This window comes from Lampetra fluviatilis, chromosome 5 (assembly GCF_964198595.1).
Source record: "Lampetra fluviatilis chromosome 5, kcLamFluv1.1, whole genome shotgun sequence".
NCBI classification, from domain to species: Eukaryota; Metazoa; Chordata; class Hyperoartia; order Petromyzontiformes; family Petromyzontidae; genus Lampetra; species Lampetra fluviatilis.
This window is the reverse complement of record NC_136279.1, coordinates 11453942-11475240: the sequence shown is the minus strand read 5'-3', so window position 1 is coordinate 11475240 and position 21299 is coordinate 11453942. Positions and strand designations below refer to the sequence as shown.

Sequence of the window (21299 nt, the reverse complement as noted above, 5' to 3'; positions counted from 1 at the left end):
TCGGGTGGTAGCGGGTTTTAACGACACATTTTTATATATTTACGCGATCTAACTCAACAAACTTCTATCATGAAGAATAGAATAATATGAACTCTGGATTAATCCGTCCTACATGAAGGTAAATACCATGTTGTAGAAGTCAATGTACACTCGGTAATGACGTGTATTCCTGGCTAAGTAAGTTAACAAATATCGATAAAATGCCACATTATATTTTCTCATTCGTGCCGCATTTCATTTAGTAAATGTCTTTTTTTCCTGGGTCTTCATAGCTTCGACTCTATTTGTTTAAACGTTCAAGACATCGTGTGTCTCGGCGTGTTTATTTAACACGGGGATGTTGTGCAACATGCTGAGAGCGCATCAAAGATTATTATACATTCTATGCTATAAAGAAGGTCTATTGACCGAAATGTCGCCGAATATATCAATATATGTCCTCTTAAGATTACAGTGTTATTGACGAATGTGTTGTGTTTTTTGCGTTATTTGTACCTAAAGTTATTTGTACCTGTGTACAACTTCCCACAGAGTCACATCACCAAATAATTTGCCCTGGAAATCAGCGTGTTCAACTTCAGTGAGGGAGGGTTCACTTATAAAAGCAGTGTCTGTATGTAATTGTTCAAGAAGTAACATGTATTATGCATTGTATTATGCACTCCTTCCACTCTTGTTTTTCCATTCCATCAAAACAAGTTATGAACATTTATACAATAGGATTGTTCAGACAAATTAATTAAATGCTTACAGTTGCTATTAATCATGTTTGTAGTTTTTGAACATGACCTCTAGTTAATGTGTTTAAGGCGATGCAAAATCCATTTAATTTCAAAATGTGTTCTTAGACCGAACAGATGCCTCGTGCTGAAGTAATATATTTTAAATGATGTATTTTGTGTACAATACAACCCTTTGACGATCCACTGCTGGATAAAGGCCTCCCCACGCTGGGTTGATCATTGAAATGTTACCATACTTCACGATAGTCTGTGTAGTTATCTGAAGGGACGGGTTGGTGGGCAGAACGAGCTTTAACTTTTGCATTTAGCATTTTAATAAAATCTTATATCTGTGAGAGTGGGATTGTTTTAACGGTAGTGTAGCAGATTCCCGCTCACGGCCGACACCGGTGATGATTATCTGAACCGGTCCTGGGCCTCCTTTATATCAACTCAGCCTCAAATGAGTACCTGGTGCGGTGTGTAAACTTTGCCACTTGGGCGACAAAGGCGGCCGGCCGTGGTGCCGGCCTCGTGTGCCACGCCGTGCCGGCCTTCATAGGTGCTCACTAGGAGCACTTGCTCCTACAGTCTGTTACAGGCTACATGGGGGATCTTCGTGTTTATTTTATCATCACAAGCGACCCGGCATACTTTATTTAGATAACAGTTTAATTGGCCGATGGTCAAGCATAGTGACGGAGTGGCAGCCAAGTCATGGAACTCCGCAGATTGGGCGTCCACCGAGGAAATCAACTCACGGGCAGTCGTTAAGTGGATGGCTGTTGCATCGCACAAACGTGGGAGATAGAGACGGATTGAGGAGGATGTATCCAGCAGTGAACTGATGGTTCTAGATTTGAAGTTTTCGTGACTGCAAGGATCCATACTCTTTGGTTCTTTCGGTAAAGTCACGTAGGTGAAAATAATTTAATAATTGCAATTAACCAAAAAGTAGTGGACTGATGGTTGTCTGATGAAACATTGTACTGAATAAAGCCTTTAGACGATTCATCATTTTACCGCCTTTTTTTGTGTGCGTATATGAAAATGTAAGAAAAAACCCACAAGGGGCTGGCCAGGTGATTCATGATCCTTTTATGTAAAATCTGTGAAAAGAGCTTCATAGCTCACCGGATTCCTCCAGAATAACTAAATCTTCTGATTCTGATTTCCGGTGACTTGAGAAGCACAGTTTGTGATGATGAACTGTCGTCTGCCTGTGTGTATTATTACGTGGGTATTGGACTGTGAGTGAAGGTCGTTTAGTATTGCGCCGAGTGCAGAAAAAAATACCTAAATCAAAACAATTAAGTCGGATCATTTACAATTCTCTGAGGCGCATGGTTTTGAAATGTATGAAAATAGTAATTATGCTCTAGTTTTCCATTGCGTTTACATATATAAAGTGTCAAAGCATATTACAGTAGTTTACATGGGAAATATAACATGTTGGCAACGCATTTCCTTTAATTCTTCAGATGTTTAAAACCGACAACCTTCATTAAATCTTAGACAGGACATAACAGAACGAAGCTCAAGTCCATGGATGATCTGGTTTTCGCTTCTGTGGCACCTAAATTGTGGAACTCTCTGCTGAAAGCTGTCACTGAGTCCTGTTCGTTTCGGATCTTCAATGTGCCACTGAAATATTTTTTTTCTTCAGAAGGATGTTTCGATATTAACTTATCCATTTCTTACCTCTCCCCCCTCCCCCCATTAATGCCTTAATATTTTACGAAAGGCGCTGTATAATCTGTAATTCATATAATTACAAAACCGATCAAGACGTCAACATAGCCAAAGCTGTTGATGCCACCACACCTCATTGCCAACGTTCTCTACTACCCTCGGCCAATTTCTGCAGCTGCTACACAGTAAACAAACACATACGGCCTCAAAGATCTGCTCGGACAGCCTCCCACCATTTGTTCTTAGGATTTCCGCTTGATCGTCAGACTTGCAAGCCCATTCCAGTGTTTGTCTCAGCAATTGGCACTCTCATCCTATACACGTCCCATTCAGCGGAGCAGTTTTCCTAATCATATCTACACCATTTATCTGTCATGTTCCCTTCCAGACCTCTGCATTGGTTATCCTGTCTTTTCACGAAATTACTTGCATCCCTGTCACGGACACCTGTGTTCAAATGCCAGTCTCTTATTTCCCTGCTGCTTACTTAGGGTCGAGCTCTCTGATCCACACAATAGTAGAGACATCACTCCCTCCTCGAGTACCCTTTCTTTACACTCAAACATATCTGTCTTCTCTTACAAAGTGGTTTCCTTAGACCAAAAGTATTCGAGGCAATCATAGCTGAGATGTGGCGAACACCTGGCACTCTCGATCTTGATACGATGTGTGTTGCCAACGTTGATTTAAAGGGACAATGCTCATAATGATAACATTTTCACGCAACCGATTTTGTACGTGTATCTTTTTATCAACAACGGCAAACATGATCTATCCACTGCTACATGAAGGCCTCACCAAATCATCGCCATTCCACAATATCTCGTGATAGAGCAATCCATCTCGCTCCTGCACATAAGGTCGCACTCATTACGCACACAGTTCTTGCCGAAAATGAAACATAACACCTTGCTGATCTCGTCAAGGAGCATAAACCATCATGCAAACTCCGGTCATCCTCGCAGCAGCTTTTGGCTAGCCATCGAACAAAGATGGTCATTGTATCGCTCGCTTTCAGATGCGATTCTGTGGCCATCTGGAATACCCTTCCTTCTGATATTAGGAAGCCACGGAAGCTACGCACTTTTACATCTAAATTGAAAACGAATTTCTTTAGAACTGCTTTTTGTGTTTAGTTTGTTAACCTTCTCCTGCACCTCTGATTAGCACGATTGGGTACGTACGGTGCAAAAGAAGTTAAACGTACATGCAGGAGCCGATCTCATCAATCGATCTCAGTGGTCCTATAAGGTGTATTCCTTTCTTTGGCTGCCACTCCATTTTCAGTCTCGACCATTGGAAATTACCCCGTCGAACGAACTCATGTATATGTTTTCCTTTTTCAGTCTGATTTTAATCCTAAGAATGAATCTCTCCATTTTACATTTTACTTATTATTCTTCTAACACGTACACAAATATGTACACTGTCAAAGATAACTGTAATAATTATCTCTGGTAATATCACATAAAATGAAAACAAAGGCTGTAAAGAAGGGCAATTGAGATTTTTTTTTATTGCAGATATCATTGTTAGTGTGTATGTGGCCAATAGAAAAAACCTTTCCTAAATCCAGCCTGCTCACCTGCTTGGTTAGCCTCTAAATCTTCTATTCTGTTGCAATGATCTTTGTGAACAATTTATATCCTGTATGTATAATGGGAGGCACATAGGGCCATCATTTGTGTCTCATTATTTGAATAAAATATTTCCGTTTATTTGTTTCAGGCTACTCAGGGTCCAGCTCTATGATTCACACAGTGGTAGAGATGTCACTCCCTCCTCAAATATCCTTTCTTTACACTCGAGCTTATCTGTTTTTACTCATGAAGTGACTTCCAAAGGCCAGAAGCAAAAACATTCAGTACATCACTTCTGCGTTGACAATTATAAAGAATAGCATATAAATATTAAATACACGTAAGGCTGTAAAACGATAGGGAAGAGAATTGGAATTACAAAAAGGCGTCATAGCAAGAATGGGAACATGCAAGCAGCCAAATGGGATATAGGACTTCGGGAAAACAATGAAATCATGGAATGACACAGACAGAATCTTAAACCGACTGGAAGAGAATAATCGCATGCAGATCCCAATAGAAAAAAAAACATGCCAGGAATTTAACATTGTTTCATATGAAGTGGAGAATGTACCAGAGGTCACATTTGATGAAGTTTGAAAAAAGTTAATAGTCCACGTGGAAAAACCGGACATGATCAAATAAATGGAACCAACTGTTAGAACAAAATTATTTCCTACATTTTTACGTAAAAATGAAATCCCTCAATCATTGACTGATACTGTTCAATTGCATATCTTTAATAACGGACGATACCTTTTTTTCGAAACCCTGCACTTCTTTCGGAATTTTGTACTACAACCTGCAGGGGACGACCAAGAGGTGGCTACTGCAGCAGTAACCGGTGGCTCAGCATGATCCTGCCTCTCGTGCCTGGAAATATGCTTATGGAAGTTGCACCCCACACGGTCCATCAGATGTTGCACACAAGCACAATCCGACTCGGCGCGCACCACCTCCCTCCCCACCCATCTCGGCCGTTCAACCTCATCGCAAGTAGCGTTTGATGTCTTCTCTCTCGTGCATAATCATTCATAGGCTCTCAGCAAGCAGTGGACGGCTCCACTTTACCTCTTTGAAGGGAAACGAGAGAACAATATCCCCCGCTGATCAGTTATTCATACTCTCAGACTCGGATATTCGGACTCTGCACACACCTACACAAGCACACGGACTCAACATATAAACACAAACGTCCTTGTTTCATATGAAAAAAAAACATTGTTAGCACGTCAAGCTGCGGGTCTTCCGGACAAATATTAGCGAGCATTATTTCTTTAAGCAAGCTATTCTGAACTGGATTTAACCTGCTGGGCCTCATCAGCAATCATGCTTTTTTTGCAGAAGTTGCTGGTGTTTAAAATCTTATTGGCAAAATCCATCCACCATTACCGATGGTGGATGGCTTTTGTTGGATGGTCCTTCAGTGCATAGAAGCCCCTATATTATATACGTTATGTAAAAATGTATTGTATGGTGCTGTGAAACGTTGTGTAAACCTCTATCTATCCACATACTGGATATGTTAGCCCGGCCCACTTATAGACTAATCTTCGCTCGCGTTACCTGGCGACACCTTGTCCAACATTTACCAGGGCTCTTAAGTGAGGCTTTCATCTTCTGTGCACCCACGCTTACAACAATACTCTTTTGAAAAAGGGCCACACTCGAGAAGACATCACTTTGAAAGCACGGCTTCTGACGCTGCTGATTGTCTCTCTGCCATAATTGCAGACGAGGATTGTCTGAGAAAACCCAAAAACTCTGCTCGTGCGCACACACACACCCTTACCTGCACACTAAACAATGCATACAGAGGATCCATTGTCAGAGAACAGTCAGCATACTTGAAGATCATGCTGCTCAGAGACAGTGATCCGGAACTTTTGATTTCCTGGGTTCGAATCCCCATTTCAGATACCCGCCATTGAAAAAGGTTACTAAGTGTAGAAGTCAATGGTCTTTATCCAGTTACAATGGCTGCCCAAAAACAATTACTGTAGGTTACGTTTGGTTATCTTAGCTCTGTGGGACCAACATAAATTTGATTTGATTACCATGATGAAAAATCTGAACAATTTGGCTTCTATTCTGTATATTCTTATAAATATAAATGGATGTTTTACTTTATCAGCCAATTGGCCTTCTCGACTGATTTTAGTTAACCTGCAGCTTTTGTTTAAGTCATTTATGGACTGGTTTTGGCCTTTTGGGTCTCAATAAATCTAGAAGGTCAATAGACTGATAAAATTAAACAGTGCAATTTTTGTGGAGACATAACTGAGGGTGTTTTATGTTATTTAAATGTAAGCTTCGTATTCGACAACATTGCATTATACTACTAATGTTAAGAAAATAAATTAATATATTCACAACTGAAGGTCGCTGCAAGTTGCCGAACAGTCAGCTAGGCCATGTTATGATTCTTGCAATTCAGTATGAATGCCAAAGGCTTCAACAGCCAAACTATCAAAAGATCCTATAAGCAGTGGGAGAATTGTCCCAAGCCATACCACGTTGTTGCCTTGTTTTATAGCTATCAGGGTTCCTGGGAAGGTGCACCACCTCATGTGGATAAAAGACAATCGATAGGACCCCAGATGTCATCTTCAACTATGATGCCATTTTGCAAGAGCCATTCTGAAACTTGGGGGTGATGCAATGCTTTCAGCGACATTTCCCAAATGATGTTATGTTCATTGCACAACATGACGCCTTCTCTGTTGTGCGAGAAGGCAGATGCGAGGGTCAAGGGTTGCGGTCGTGGAGTGGACAAACCCGTCTTTGTGTTTGGAGCGCAGGAACAAGGCTCCAGCACATTTCTGTAATGTGTATGTGGTAGCACCTAGCCTGGCACCAAGCGCTGTGGTGATGTCACCATCTCTAAGTAATGCATGGTGGTAGTTATGGGAGGAATGCAACGATTCACCGCAAGGTGATTTGATGAAATGTTACAATTTTGGGTAGCAATTCGAATTCATAATCCGTTATTTTCTTCTCTTAAACCATGTCAGTTGTATTTTATTTTTGTTCACGTTTTGTTTGCACAGTTTTGGTTTTCTGCATGTGCATAAACTTAACAATATATCATTTGCTTACATTGAAAATATTGATCCTTACATAGGTGATTTGATGCATGTGCCTGAGCCTTGGATTCAATATGAAACGATACATCGTCAGAATATATAGCCTGTGTTTGTGTAGTGTGCTAATTCAGAGACACTAGTAGGAGGTACTCTCTCTCATTTATTCCGGCCTTCATAGCCATAGTGGATAACTACAGACTGGGTCAGGACAGCCAACATCCTTCCTGACCCACAGCTCGAAGAGTCGAAGACCATGATGACGGCAGCACGACGAGTTCCACTCCAGATTACAACAGACCCGACTGTGAGTCGGAGCTCGCCTTTTATCCTCACCAGGGGACATGTCCAGGCTCCGCCCTCGGCCACGCTCCCTTCTGGATTCCCCCAGAAGGCTCCGGGCTTCGCACACGTGTCCCACTGGTAGACCGGGCTGCTACCCATAATCCCACTCTCTACCAGTCCCCAGCGCTACGCGTTCCGGTGACTTATTCAACGTCACTACATCTGTATGAGTGTTAATAAAATTGAGGAAAAGCTTAACCCATTTCTGGCAAGTCACATTCTGAAATTTCTAAATAGCCATGTTCTATGCATCCTTGATTATCAAGTAAAATATTAACGAATGAAAATTCCATTTACATACAACTATATAACAAAATAAGCTCTCCCTTGTCTATTCTTGCGGCATATTTGCAACAATATGATTGTCATTGACAAAACCATTCTGCCGCTATAATACAATACGAAAAACCAAAATGCATCCATACATATTACTCCACAATGCAAAGTGTCCTGTACGTGATTATTTTTAAATATATGTATATAAACTTCGATTCAATGGTTATTGACAAAATATGACAAAATACTTCCAAGGCATTGAGTAATTATTTTAGTAGTGTGACTAATTCCTGTTGAATGTGTAGGAGTGAAGAGACAGCCGGGCAGGAAAACTTATTCAAGGGTCGGACGTACCTCTTATCGCTGGAACACAGTGTGCTCACCGGGGAGGAGAAGTGATGGCACTGACACCTTTGCGGTTCACCATTGATTACTCTGATACTGCCACGATAAATCACTTAAGATAAGCGGAGCAATTATACTTGGCCCAAAAAGCAGAGCTCACTTTCCTGTAGGGATTTCCCGCTCCGAGCACAACAGTAGTAGTCATTTATCTGCCCTTGGGTCAATTGTCCTGTTATTTATATATTTTTACGACACTCACTCGTTCACCAGTGGGAAAGCCATAATCGCGAATAACTTTAGTTGTTATGGTTCATTATGCTAAATGGCGCATGCCTGACATCTCGCCCTGGAGTCGAGGTTGATGGGTCACTCACAGTAGTTATGTGCGAGACTCTGAGCGTGCATGCCTAAAAGGTGGCCAGTAGATGACAGTGCAGCCAGTGGGTTACACATTTTTCTGGATTTTTATTATATTCTGAAACATTGGTGTTTAATATTATGCCACATGCTGCAAACATCTCAAAGTCAACCCCACTGAAAGTCTGTAGACTCAGATTATAGATAGAGGGGCATTCTTTTTTTTGTAAAGCTGACAACAAATGTAAAGGTGCAGTTATCGAAACATCGTAGTTTTTTGTTATTTTTTGTTATTTTCTTTGAACCTATCTACGTGACTTTACCAAAAGACCCAAGAATATGTAGTTGGATAAGTCGAGCCAGACTTGTGCCCATGTAACTTTAACGCGATCTTGAGAGCAATGATGAAGAAATATCTCATCCGCAGTTCAGTGTTATATGCAGCACTGTACATTTAGGCTGCAGTATGGTGATTATACAAAGTGACCTTATTTAACACAGTAGCTTATTCTCTTGTTGTATAGCTATTCAGTGCTAATGTAGGTGCCTGGTCCATACAGGACCTATTGTTCAGATTCATGTTATCTAAGACAATGTTATGATGCTGCAGTGTTCATTCATTGTATTGATATTGCAAGTACAGGGTGTTTTAAATAGATGGACCAAATTTCAAAGCAGTATATTTCATGATGGCAACATGTTACAATTACACAAAAAGTTACAAACGGTTTTATGAGTTATCAAGTTTTACTAACCATTTTATAAATGCTCTATGTGCCCTCCACCTGCTGTACAGACAACATCGAGACGATAGTAGAATTCGTCCAAATCGCCTCTCTTCTGACGTTTTCCTCTGAGGTGCGTGGTCGCCCTGTGCTCTCCCCCTGACATCAACAGCCTGTTTCCTCAAATTGTCGGTACCAACGACGAATGCTCTTTGACATTGGCGGATCAATGCCAAAACGCCATTGAAACGCACACTACACCGCAATTACGGATTCAGTCTTGCTGAACTACAGAATGCAAAACGCCTGGTGTTGCGGGGTCACCATCTTGCGAATGACTGAGGCGAGGGGCTGTTTGTGCGCTGGGAGAGGCATCTAGCGGTAATCATTTGAAACTCTGTGCCACGTCCTTTCAAGTGGTAAGAGTTTCATTCATGGGCGGTTCGTGGTTGCAGAGATATAGCGATTTCAAATCGGGTCTATCTTTTTACAACACCCTGTACAGTATTAAGAGATGCTGTATTTTGTGCTGTTTTTTTCCACCAGTTTTACTTAGTTCTGTTAATTAAATACGTTGGAGTCGGATGTTCACCCTGGCTCTGAAAGTTTATTGAATGCGAGGTTAACTACTCGGATAGTGGTGCAATGCAGCGCACAGCAAGGCCGAGACAATAAACATCTTCCCATGCTGATGTGATTGAGAGACCACTTTGACTAACTCTTTAATTCATATCATATGTTGTAAAGTCTGGTGTCATTAGGCAACACCGTATGTTGTTGTGTCTATGCACTTTTATGTTAGATCTATGGTAGATTATGTTATAATCAGTGGAGTGAATTGTTATCGTAATGGATGTATTTACTTATTTGGATTTTACTGATTTATCACACATTTGGGAAGTTGTCATGCAGTGGCTAGCACATTGCACTATAAACGTGGATAGATTTAGAAATAAAGTAAAAATCTATTTTTTTCCTAGGATATGTTAGATGAACTAGAGATGTTTTCTTTCTTCTGTACGGCAATGTGAGGCTCTTTGTTGGGTCTGCTGCGCCTTATAAAAAGTAAATATGAATTATGTAATAATATCAACTTATTTCCTGCCAAGGCTAAGATCTGAACTGGTCCCCCTCTCAACCCGCACTGAGCAGCATGGTGAAGTATGGGTAAACAACCCCTATGGCAGAGACGACATAAGAGGAATACATCCATCCAACAGGGCTTTGACGAAGAGCTGTAAATGAAACACATTTAACACACGCGGATGAATGAAAACTTTTTTCTTTAGATTGGTGGATAGGCTGAGAGCCGGCTCCTAGCAGTCTGGTGAAACACACTAATCTTGGGGGGATGTCGAGGCAGACGAGGGCCTGTCTTAGCCGACTGGTAAACAGGAAATACCAACACAGGAGGCAACAGTCAAATTAATTGGATTAAACATATGACTGAAAGGTTGATTAAATTAGGAATAAGAGGTGAATGAGGAAAGTATGAATGAGATATGGGGGAAGAGCATGTGTATGGATAAAACGAATACAGCTTAGTGTTGGGGAAAATCATGGAGGGGGAGTCCTGGAAATGCCTCGCATGCTCCGTGTGAGGACACAGAAGTGAGAAGTTGTGGAGCGGTGGCAGTTTTAAAGACGGGTACTATAGGGTAGTGCGAGAAAACTGGGGGAGATCATGTTGTATGCCCTTGGATGGAGGCTGCGATGGGGGTTGAGACCATAATTGTATTATTAATTAAATATGGCTTACCTGAATAAGATACTTTTGGTCTTGTTAGGCACACTCTTGGTTATAAAGGTCATCTACCTAAATAATGTATATTCCATTACCTGTGGCTTTTCATATAATGTACTCTGTTGTGCGCAAAAGCACCCGGGAACAAAAACGTGACTCGATGTCCGATTGTTCACAAAATACCCGATTGAGCTGCTGGATTTGAATCCAATCTGGAAAAATGATTAAAACAGGGTTCCCAAGTTTCCTGAGATGATGGTAACAACCCCATCGCAGGTGACTGCACAAACACATAATATGAAACTTGGAATTAAGCTTATCAGCTTATTCCAGCTCTGAGGACAATTTTTTTTGCATTTATTTCAATTTGCCGAACACTGTTTGCAGGACATGTAAAAGGGAGTGGCATATGCTGTGGATCAGTGGCGGAAAGTGACTTCAGAAGTAGTAATGTGACACGGTCTTTTAAGAGGCGGTTTTTGGCCACAATTCAATGTCACAATGCCCCAAATAGAAATGTATTTGTCTCATGACTTGGTGCAATTAGCATAGAGGACAAGAATGTTTAATGAACAAAAATAAAGTGGTGTTATTCGTGATGCTGTCGTATGTATTTTGAACTTATTTAGTACCATACGTACCCAACCGTGCTAATTGGAGGTTTCATGGTTAGCACACTGAGACGATAAATCTAAATATCACTGGTTTGATCTCCCAGCCCAGCAGTTGAAATGGGCAAGTTACTTAAATCATCCCCCCGCCTCTGTACAAAGACGTATACATGGATCCACCAGTTAGTCGATCGGTAGGTTGCATGTGGTGAGGTAAAGATGTCTGATCAGCGTGGAAAAGTCGGCATAGTGGCTCTGTAGAACCCCCTCTAGTGGAGACCCTTGCACGAGCAGTGGCGTGAGCAAGTATTTGCAGGGCTGCACCTTTATCGTCAATTAGTGACGATTATACAGAAAATGATGGTATTGGTAATGATGGTTATGATGTGTAATGTGGACAACGATGTTGGGGAGGGGGCGGCGAGTGGGGGGTACATTTGTGCAGGCCCAGGACTAATCATCACCACCGCTCACCTCCAACTCTCACCACCTCCCCCTCCCCCCCATTAAATTTGACCACCAGTAGCCTCCACAATGAAGATGAAACCCAAGCTGCACGGCACCTTTTTTTTTGCGGCAACAAAGACGGGGGCCCGGATAACGTTTCGAGCGAGCCATCAAATTTTCATGTCCGCTCGGCCCCATGATCAATCATGACGTCAGTCCATGGGAATGCGAGGGACGCGTCGGGGATGGGGAAGATGGGGAAGGAATCTCCGTTGTGCGCGAGACGCCCCGAGAGAATGCGGGGAAGAGAGGCAAGTAAAAATAATAATAGTATTACAAATATTACATAGAAAACATAGGGGGAACATAGACATGGAGGAGGGAGAGGGGGGTAGAGAGAGGGGGGGTAGAGAGAGGGAAAGGGTGAAAAAAATGTTTGTCAATGGTGCGTTTCTTTATTTGGCTACAGATTACGACAAATAAAGGATGAAAAAAAAGAAAAAAAAGAGGGAAGGGGTAAGGAGGAGAGCAGAGCTTGAAATTTTTGTGAAATCTTTCATTTAAAAAGGAGGGGGGGGGGGTTAACATAAAGCAAAGCATTAACAAAAAAAACTAAATGATGAACGAAGAAAAGTGCCGACTACACCGAGCATCTTCTTGTTTCCACTGATCGTAAAAAAAAAGAGAGAGGCTGGGAGAGAGAGAGGTAGGGAGGGAGGGAGGAGAGGCGAGAGGGGTTGTGAAGGAAATGAGTCAGGGAGGGAGAGGAGAAGCAAGGAGGGGCAGAGAGAGAGAGCGGCAGGGAGGGAGAGGGGTAGAGGGGAGAGAGGCTGGAGGGCGGGCGAGAGAGAGCACACAGCCATCCTCAGCCCCGACGGCAGACACACACAGCAGACGCGCAGCATTGCAGCACCGCGACTCATCACCACAGCCACAGGACGCTCCCCGCTCAGCAGCAGCAGCACAAATCACATCCTCGGTTCCGGCAGCAGCAGCAGCAGCAGCCAATACCCGTAACGTTTGTGTGGTTTTTTTTTGTTGGTAGGATAATATTTATTTCACCCCATAACAATATATTTCCTTTTGCTTCCTCTTCGTTCGGTGAATTATTCGCGGACGCTGACAACGCATAGAAACTGCTTACTCCTATTTCGAGAGGCAAGAGATTTACCGTACATCGTGCAGAGAGAGAGAGCGAGAGAGTGATGGCAATGAAGAGTCTACCACTGCTGCGGTCGCTGCTGCTGGTCGGACTGTTGGCTTGTCTACTGGGGGGAGCGCTGTGCGAGACGGTAAGTCACAATAGCATCGGAACGCAGCCTTGTATAGTCACGAAACCACGCGGCAGCCAACAGCAAACATCCTGACGTCGCTGCGCAGACACGGGCAGCACGCACACTCGACGGCACATCTAAAACATGATGCGCAAGAACAGCGCGCACGAATCCGGTGACATACGATGTGACGCCCCCCTACCCAGGATGATGCGCGTACATCAACGCACGCGCATGCAGAGTTGAAGCCGGCATCGCATTGCGCTCCGGATTGTGCGGCGACTCTTGACCAAGTCTGTTGTGTCGTGTGGTTTGGGAATGTTGGAGCGCGCGCGCGGAGCAATTTCAGATGAATAACATATGCAACTCGAAAGGCGGCATCTGCAATAAGTTACCGTTGTTGAAACGGCTTGGGGGGATAGAGAGAGGGGGAGAACAGGCACACACACACACACAAGTTTGCCGTCGGCTTGTACACTCACCCGTGGTGTAGGCAGCCCTCACCAGCTTGTGTTTGAGAGGCAGCAACTGCGTTAAGAACCGCAAATTGCGTGAATAACGCACTCGTGTAATTACTACCCGTGCATTGATAGACAGGGAAGCACGTGGTTGAGAGAAACGAACGCGCGTAAAATTCATCGTCTTTACTGTTAATAAAAGTAAAGTCGGGTTTTTTAAAATATCAATTATGATGATGGTGGCCGATGGTCCAGCATAATAACGCAGTGGCAGCCAATGGATGGAATGCACACCGAGAGAGAGGAGGGGGGGGGGTACAACCTAGGAGATGGAGCGATGGAACCATCAGCTCGTGGTAGCAGGTGCCCGCGAGGCAGGGTGTGGAGGAGGTGTGGATTATTCATTACATCGCACGATCGTGAGAGATTGTAGCGATTTGGGGATTCAGCGTCGCCGATGATGAAGAGCGAATAATTACCACCCCCCCACCCCACACACACACCTCGCCCGGTTTTCGTTGGAGTGACGTTCAATTAGCGTGCGCGGCAGTTTTCACGAGTTCACTTTGTTTCTTGCCGTGGCGAATGCGCGTCCCACCCACCCACCCCTCCCCGCCTCTCTTCCTTCCTTCCTCGTCTTCATGACAAGGAGGCAATGACGCCTTCGCGCTCCGTCGCTAGCGCCACACCGCTGCGCGCGCGCTGTGGACGCGGGGCTCGGGATGAGTGGCGGTGCCCGCGGGGGGTCGAGGGGCCGCAGCGGAGGCAGCGGCGCGCATCATCCTCGGCGCGGTTCGCGTCCGTTCGAGAACGTAGGCAGCGCTTTCGATTTAAAGCTTTCGTGACTGCAGGGATTCATCTTCTTGGTTCTTACGGTAAAGTCACGTAGAATGGAAATAATAAAATAATACAATATAATGAAATAATATAAAATAAGAAAAATATATTGCGTTTTATTTTATTTATTTTATTATTTCCATTCTACGTGACTTTACCGAAAGAACCAAGAAGAAAAAGAACGCAGAGCGCGTTCAGTGGCGCCGCGCATTCATCTATTTGCCCAGCCACAACAAGCAGCGACTTCTTCCTTTCCTTTCACGACAGGAGGAGGAGGGCTGGGGGGTGTTGTTCTTCCGATCGCTTCACGTTTATCCGTCTCTTTTGTAAATCCCGTGAGCTTTTGAAGGCTTCAGAGTGAGAGAATTCACGTTGTAAACCCCTCTGCGCTGCTGCTGTGGAGCGGTATGGGAAAACGTAAATGTTCAGCGGAACTTTTGTTCTTTCCCTCCACACGTAGATATATACATTGAGCGTATGTTTTACCCAGCTCGAAACCCGTACACAATTTTGTTTGCTTGCTTATACAATGCTTCTTGCTTATATTACCTTAACACATTCGTCAATAACGCTGCTTTATAGGCACCGTGTTTGACAATGGCCCTGTAGAGCACATTTACAAAGCCGTATTGACAATATTCGTCTGAGTAACATTGGTCTTGGAAAGCCAATATGTTGATGGACTAAAACGCATGTTTTATGTATGTGTGGAGACGGAACGGAGTTCTGCTTGTGTGTGCTTTTAAGATTGAGAGATCTGGGTGTGTGGTGTGGGGGGGGAGGGGTGTTATTGCATGGGGTCGATTGTGAGAGTGGTGTCACATCCCTATCACAGCTGATGGCGTTAGCGAGGCGTTAAGTGACGCCCTAATTCACCAATATGCTCTCTAACACACTCTCCCCCTTTCCATACAATCGAGCTCATTATAAACAACTGCAAGAGTCATTTATCACCTCCACTGCTCGATGGCGTCCTGCCCCCGCGCTGTGGCCGACATGCAATTAAAATACATTTGATGTTTTATGTACATTCATTTCTATATTTGTCACAACATGAATGCGTGGTCACAATAGCGGTTTTTTTGGGGGGGTGAGCTCGCGTAAATATGGATGGAAGTTGGCTGCGAGCCTGCTGCTGCTGTTCTGGGTCTCGGTGACATGTCACGGAGCGCCCGCTGGGTCGATTGCATTTTACGCCGGCTGATTAGAGCCGAAATCCCAATACCATAAGGGAGATCGCGCTAATGGATCTTGCAAAAGCGGATGTTGAAGATGATGGTTCCCAATAAGTATTGTCCTTGCACTCCACTTAGCGCACGCATAACGCACCAATGAAAGCCACAGTTGCCACTGCTGGATGAAAACCTCCCCAAGCCGTTGCTGTCTCTCACTAGCGTGCGATGTACGAATTCACCTAGCACCAGCACACGAGCTGAATTCATTGCTCCATCTCGTCAGTGGACGAACCTTCTCGGACGTTGTTTCCCTTCCCTAGCTGCCACTCCGTAATCATTCTTGACCATCGGACATCGTCCCATCCCGGCGGCGTGCCCTGTCAAAGCCCAGTGGCTTTTCTTAACGGTTTGAGCGAAGTCATTTACCTGCGTGTGTTCTCTCATCAATGTGTTCCTCTTTTTTTGTCTCTTAAAGTCGTTCCAAGCATGCATCTCCCCATGATTATGTTATCACTATTCATTTGCAGGCTAGAGAAACCCCACGATGCAGTCCCGTACAGTTTCGGCAGTTACTTTGCCGCTCATGTATTAACGTTATTCACAACGCGCGATTGATAGATTCCATGGGCAACAAAAGTGTTGCGCAATATTTTTGGTTCAAAATAGTTTTAAACACGCGCCCATGTGTATCTTGTATTGTCTTGTAAATATGAGCTTGGGGAAGATATATTATTTGAATATTCTTTATGCTTAAGAGTTTCGTAATATGTTTTTTTTTAATATACTATCATTATATAAAAAAACTGAGATTTAAAAATGATCATGGGATTTATAGAATCACCGAAAATAAACTTCATTTGAACTTCCAGGACAAAACTGCTGTGTTCTCGCTGTAAATGAGATATTTTTCATATGCCTAGGCACTGCATGGCCGTGGGAAAAATAACAATTGGGACAGACTTGTGCAATTATTACCCAGAGCCAAATGCCTTTCTGACACACAAAATAAATATCGAGTTTTTCTTTCCCGGGAAAAAAAAACAACCCATCGAGTGTCGAATTTCCCCCCCCCCGCCTTCTTAGTAACCATATAAAATACTGACGCAGCAAATTTGAAGCCTCCCCTCTCATTGGCTGCTATTCCCCAGTACGTGGCGTTGGAGTTGCACCGCCGACTTGTGTGTTTGTTTCCATGTGCGGCACACTGCCACCTATAGCTTGCCACGTGTCACGCGCGCTTCCTGGAAAGCGTACAAGTGCAGCCACGCACAGGAGAAATAAATGAATCAGTCACAACACATAGACTCATTGCTTAAAATATGAACGGGCCCGATGTGGTTTTGTGCGGAGGTTCCAGAAGACGTGTTTCATTTCGTAATAACGGAATGCAACCAACACAAACATTTGTGCCGTCTTTAGAGAAATGACTTGCTCTCTCCTTGGTTAGTAAATCATATTTCGGCCTTTAGGAATTACCTGCCAACTTTTCCTGCTGAAGAAGGTCAGTTGAAAGAAATATCAAGGTTTTTTTTTGTTCCACTCGGTTATAGAAACACATTAAACAAACAAATAATACTTATTGTTTTAAAATTAGAATAACGGTTTTAGTCGCAACCAAAAGTTAATGATATGTTGTAGTTGTCTGGCCAATTTTCACTCAATCAAGAGCTTACTTCAGACGGCCACTTGGAATTTCTACAAACAACCAAAGTATGCAATGTTAAATGGAACTTTAAGACCCTTGAGGCATCGTGTAAGAAGGGACCAATTGTGTTTTTGTTGTCGTAACTAAATTTAAAGTTGTCAAATTACCTTCCACATTGGAAGGAAAAATCTGCCGCCTACCTCATGCCCAGCTGAAAAGGGGATTAATTAACCTCTTCTGAGCTCTCACAGCACGATTGTTATTTACACACAACACAGCGTGCATATGTAGAGGGATCTATGTATCTCACAAAAACACGTGCTTTTGTGTGAGTGTGCGCCTGTGACCGTATGCGCGTAGTTGCCAAACGCAAAACTGTGGCACCTGGGATGGGCTTGGGGGAGAATGGCAGCAATTACTGCCACGCGCATGGGATGAAACATGTAACATGGGTGGCGGCAGATAAGTAGGGTCTTTATCCAGATTTTTTCCACACTCATTTTTTTTGTTTGTCGCCCGCTTTCCCCATACGCGGGGGGCTTGCGTGACCCGACTGAGAAACGTCCTTGCATGTTAATGAGGAATGCTGCAGGCGGTCACACTGCATTACAGTGCACTCCTGGGTGCTACCGCCCAGCCCTGTGACAAGACTGAGGAGGTGGGGAGGCGGAGGGGGGCTCTACCTTTTTAATGTCAATGTCAGAGGAAAGGGCTTTTGCGCGTTCGCCAAACAGTTTGCATTTCTCGTCATCACGAATGTCGCCGACATGCAATTGTTATTTGAACGGTTGAGACGTGAAATTGTAAAATGCATAATGACATGATGCCGTTCATTTAAAAATAACAAATGGTGTATTATATTAGGTATGTATGTATGTCGTGAGTATTTGCAATAATTACCATTTCATTTAGTGTAAACTATTACTTTGGTTGAAGATACTATTTGTGCTGCCACACTTCACCAACCCGTGTTGACCAGCATGGTGAAGCATAGTCAAATAAGACCCTCATCCAGCAGTATATTTATTTATGGTTTCTCATGAGCCTTGTTATCATGATGACAATCGCCTAGAACTGTCTTTTTTCTAAACCTGTGTTGTTTAGTTGCTTATTTTACTTCAGTCGGCATTTATACATTTTACTGTGACTCGAATAATTGTTGTGCCTTACACTGGGATCATTGTAAGCTTGTAAAAGTGTCTTGTGATAGTAATTGCCGTGAAAATGCGCGATATAAAATAGAGATGAATTGACTTGGATTGACCAAAGGGCTATAAATGTGCTGTTTCTTAGTGGTAAAGGCATTACCAGCAAGATCCCTTCATCATCCATCAGCTGAAGGCATGGGTGATGGTTATGATGTTAATACGAATGTACCTTCCGTTTATGTCAAAATGCTGAGCATAATCCAAGCAGTACGACCAATGTAACTACTGTATATTGAAAATGAAATATCCCAACATCAGAGAAAGTAGGAAAATAGATAGTGCCACTGCTGAGTAATTTTTCTATTTTCTATAATTTTGGTTTCTACTCAAAGCAAGTCTACATTATTTCCAAAATCTCTATATTGCTCATGTAAACCAAGCTACGTCTGCATTGTGGAGGCCGATCTTAAAATATTAATGGTTATATATGGTGAAGTATTGCCCCAATTAGTCTGATTGTAGCAAACCTTTTAAGTCATTTGTTAAAACGTCCTTTGACCTGCCTGCCCACAAAATGAAAAAAATGTTAGAAGGGCCTGCTCAATTTAAATAAATACATTTTACGAATAACAGTTACGTGAATCAATGGAAATGATACATCATTCGTTCGTGCTAATATTGTTCAAATCACAACTTCAGCTATAACCATTTTTTTTGCTTTGCCTTCCAAAGTCAGTTATTACCACCGGCAGCTGGAAGGCCCAGAATAATTCATTGTCATTATATTCAGTCAATTCAGTCATTATATTCAATATGCAGCCACCATGTAAAATATATCACTTTCTTTTTTTCTCAGAGTAACTAGTACTGCTTTTTTGACTACACCAACCTGTCTTAAAAAAATATAAATACAATTCTTAATGACTTGTGCAAAGTTTCATTACCTTTGCTGTTCCAGATTGTTTTTAAAATAGTGAGCACTTTGTTTTAAGTGGACAGAATTACAATACAATTAGCTTTGGAATAAAGTGTGCTTTCTAAAGGCAATTGGGATGCGAGAGCATAATAGATCAGGCACATGATATATATTTTAAATATCAATTTATCTACTAAATGGAACGTTTTAATAATATGGTAATACATTTATTTTAATAGCAATGATAATAAAATATTCATTTTAAACAAAATCAGCACCTTTCTTGAATTACAACCGCTATTCATTGACTATGTCCGTTCATCTTTTCAGAACCGTCTCCGATTAATTAAATGATGCCCGTGTATTCGTAAGATTTGCACCTCAGTCGTAAATGCTTCGTTAGATTTACAGAGCAGTGAAAAATGCGAGGAATTGCATAATTTATCTGACTCACTTTGTAATTTTATATTCAGCCTTGGTAGTGCATAACGTAAAAATTGCTGACTTTCCACCAAAAAAATTAATGACACCAGCAATACTTACAGCATCCATGTAACGCATTGCAGCATGACCCTTTTTGAGGTCCATTAACCACTGACCAATCTGACAGAGCGCCCCCTAGCCTGATATCTCTCCAGTGGCCTAAAGTGACCCTGGTCACGCTTGCCGTGAAGTTCTTACAAAATAATAACGGCTTTGTCAGGTTAGCCTCGGCCACACTTCGTCATTGCTAAGGAGGACTGGGCAAACCACTAAGAAAAATAACCCCAGCTAATTGAAAATAAATTGATTACCCGTGTCCGAGAGGCTTGTCTGCTGCATTAGTAGATAACAAAAAAGAGGGAACTTCTAAAGAAAGGTTTCCTGCAGGGAAACGCATCCATTTTCGGCTGCAATTAAAATGCAGTTTGCACGGTACTGTGAAGTAAATAATGATCCAAACAGATTAGAGGTTGTCATTGGTTCAATATTGCAGAGGGATATTTGGGCCATGTGGTCACTTGCATGACCTTTAAAAAAACAAATCAACCCAGCAGGAATCAATTATTATTGCCATATGCGAAAAAGCCACCTTCCTTTGCAAATAGGATTGCACGATTTGTTATTGAGCAATCTTCATAAAAAATGATGCGAATATGTTTTTCAACTTCACAGATTATTTTTACTGGTATTTGTCTTCACTTTGCTTTCTATGCTTTGTGGTATTATTTGCAGAACATTGTAGGTGAGAGCATTAAACATGTCACCATATACATACACAAATACAGTAAATCCTAATGTAACATTCCATCAGAGAACAATTACAAATTGAACCAAAAATAAAATGTAAATGATGCTGGCAGAATCGTTGTATTTGGCAGCATGCAGGACCTTCAGAATTACTCTACCGCCAGGGTGTTTTTCTATGATTAAGGTATTATGAATAATATATGCAATTTACAAGTATTAAAAAGTGGAATTTTTAAAATCATACGTTTGCTTTAACTATTACATTTGAATGCTGCCTTGGCGTAATAATAATCAGCACACTGGGCCTGCAATACAGAGGCCTGCGGTTCGATCTCATGGCGCAGCAGTTGAAATGATGAAGCAGGTTTCTTGAAATCTCATCGCCTGTGTCCACCTAAAATATAAATGGGTGCAGATGATTGGCAGGTTGTGTGTGGTGGGGTAAAGTGTGAGTACAGGGACATGGAAAATATTTACAAGCTGGACAGCCATTAGCTAAGAGTTGTTAATTGTGGGGACAAAGAAAATACACTGTTATGCTTAGAAATTCAACAAAATCAAACTTCTGCTGATTTTGATCTATGGAATTCAGTAGCACAAATAACAAACAATGTGAAGACTAAACATGTAAAGCAATTGTATGATCATATCTGTACCTCAGATGTGTTGTGCAACCATTGCTAGGTCAT

General features: G+C 42.4%; 1 protein-coding gene across 1 annotated transcript in view; it reads left to right on the top strand.

The window, feature by feature from the left end:
- Positions 1-12743: 12743 nt before the first annotated feature.
- Positions 12744-21299, top strand: part of LOC144932553 (uncharacterized) — an 83521-nt gene continuing 74965 nt past the window's right edge. The window contains exon 1 of the mRNA XM_078856753.1: positions 12744-13219. Within this exon, the coding sequence (XP_078712879.1) occupies positions 13133-13219 (87 nt within the window). The 5' untranslated portion in view covers positions 12744-13132. The remainder of the gene's footprint in view (positions 13220-21299) is intronic.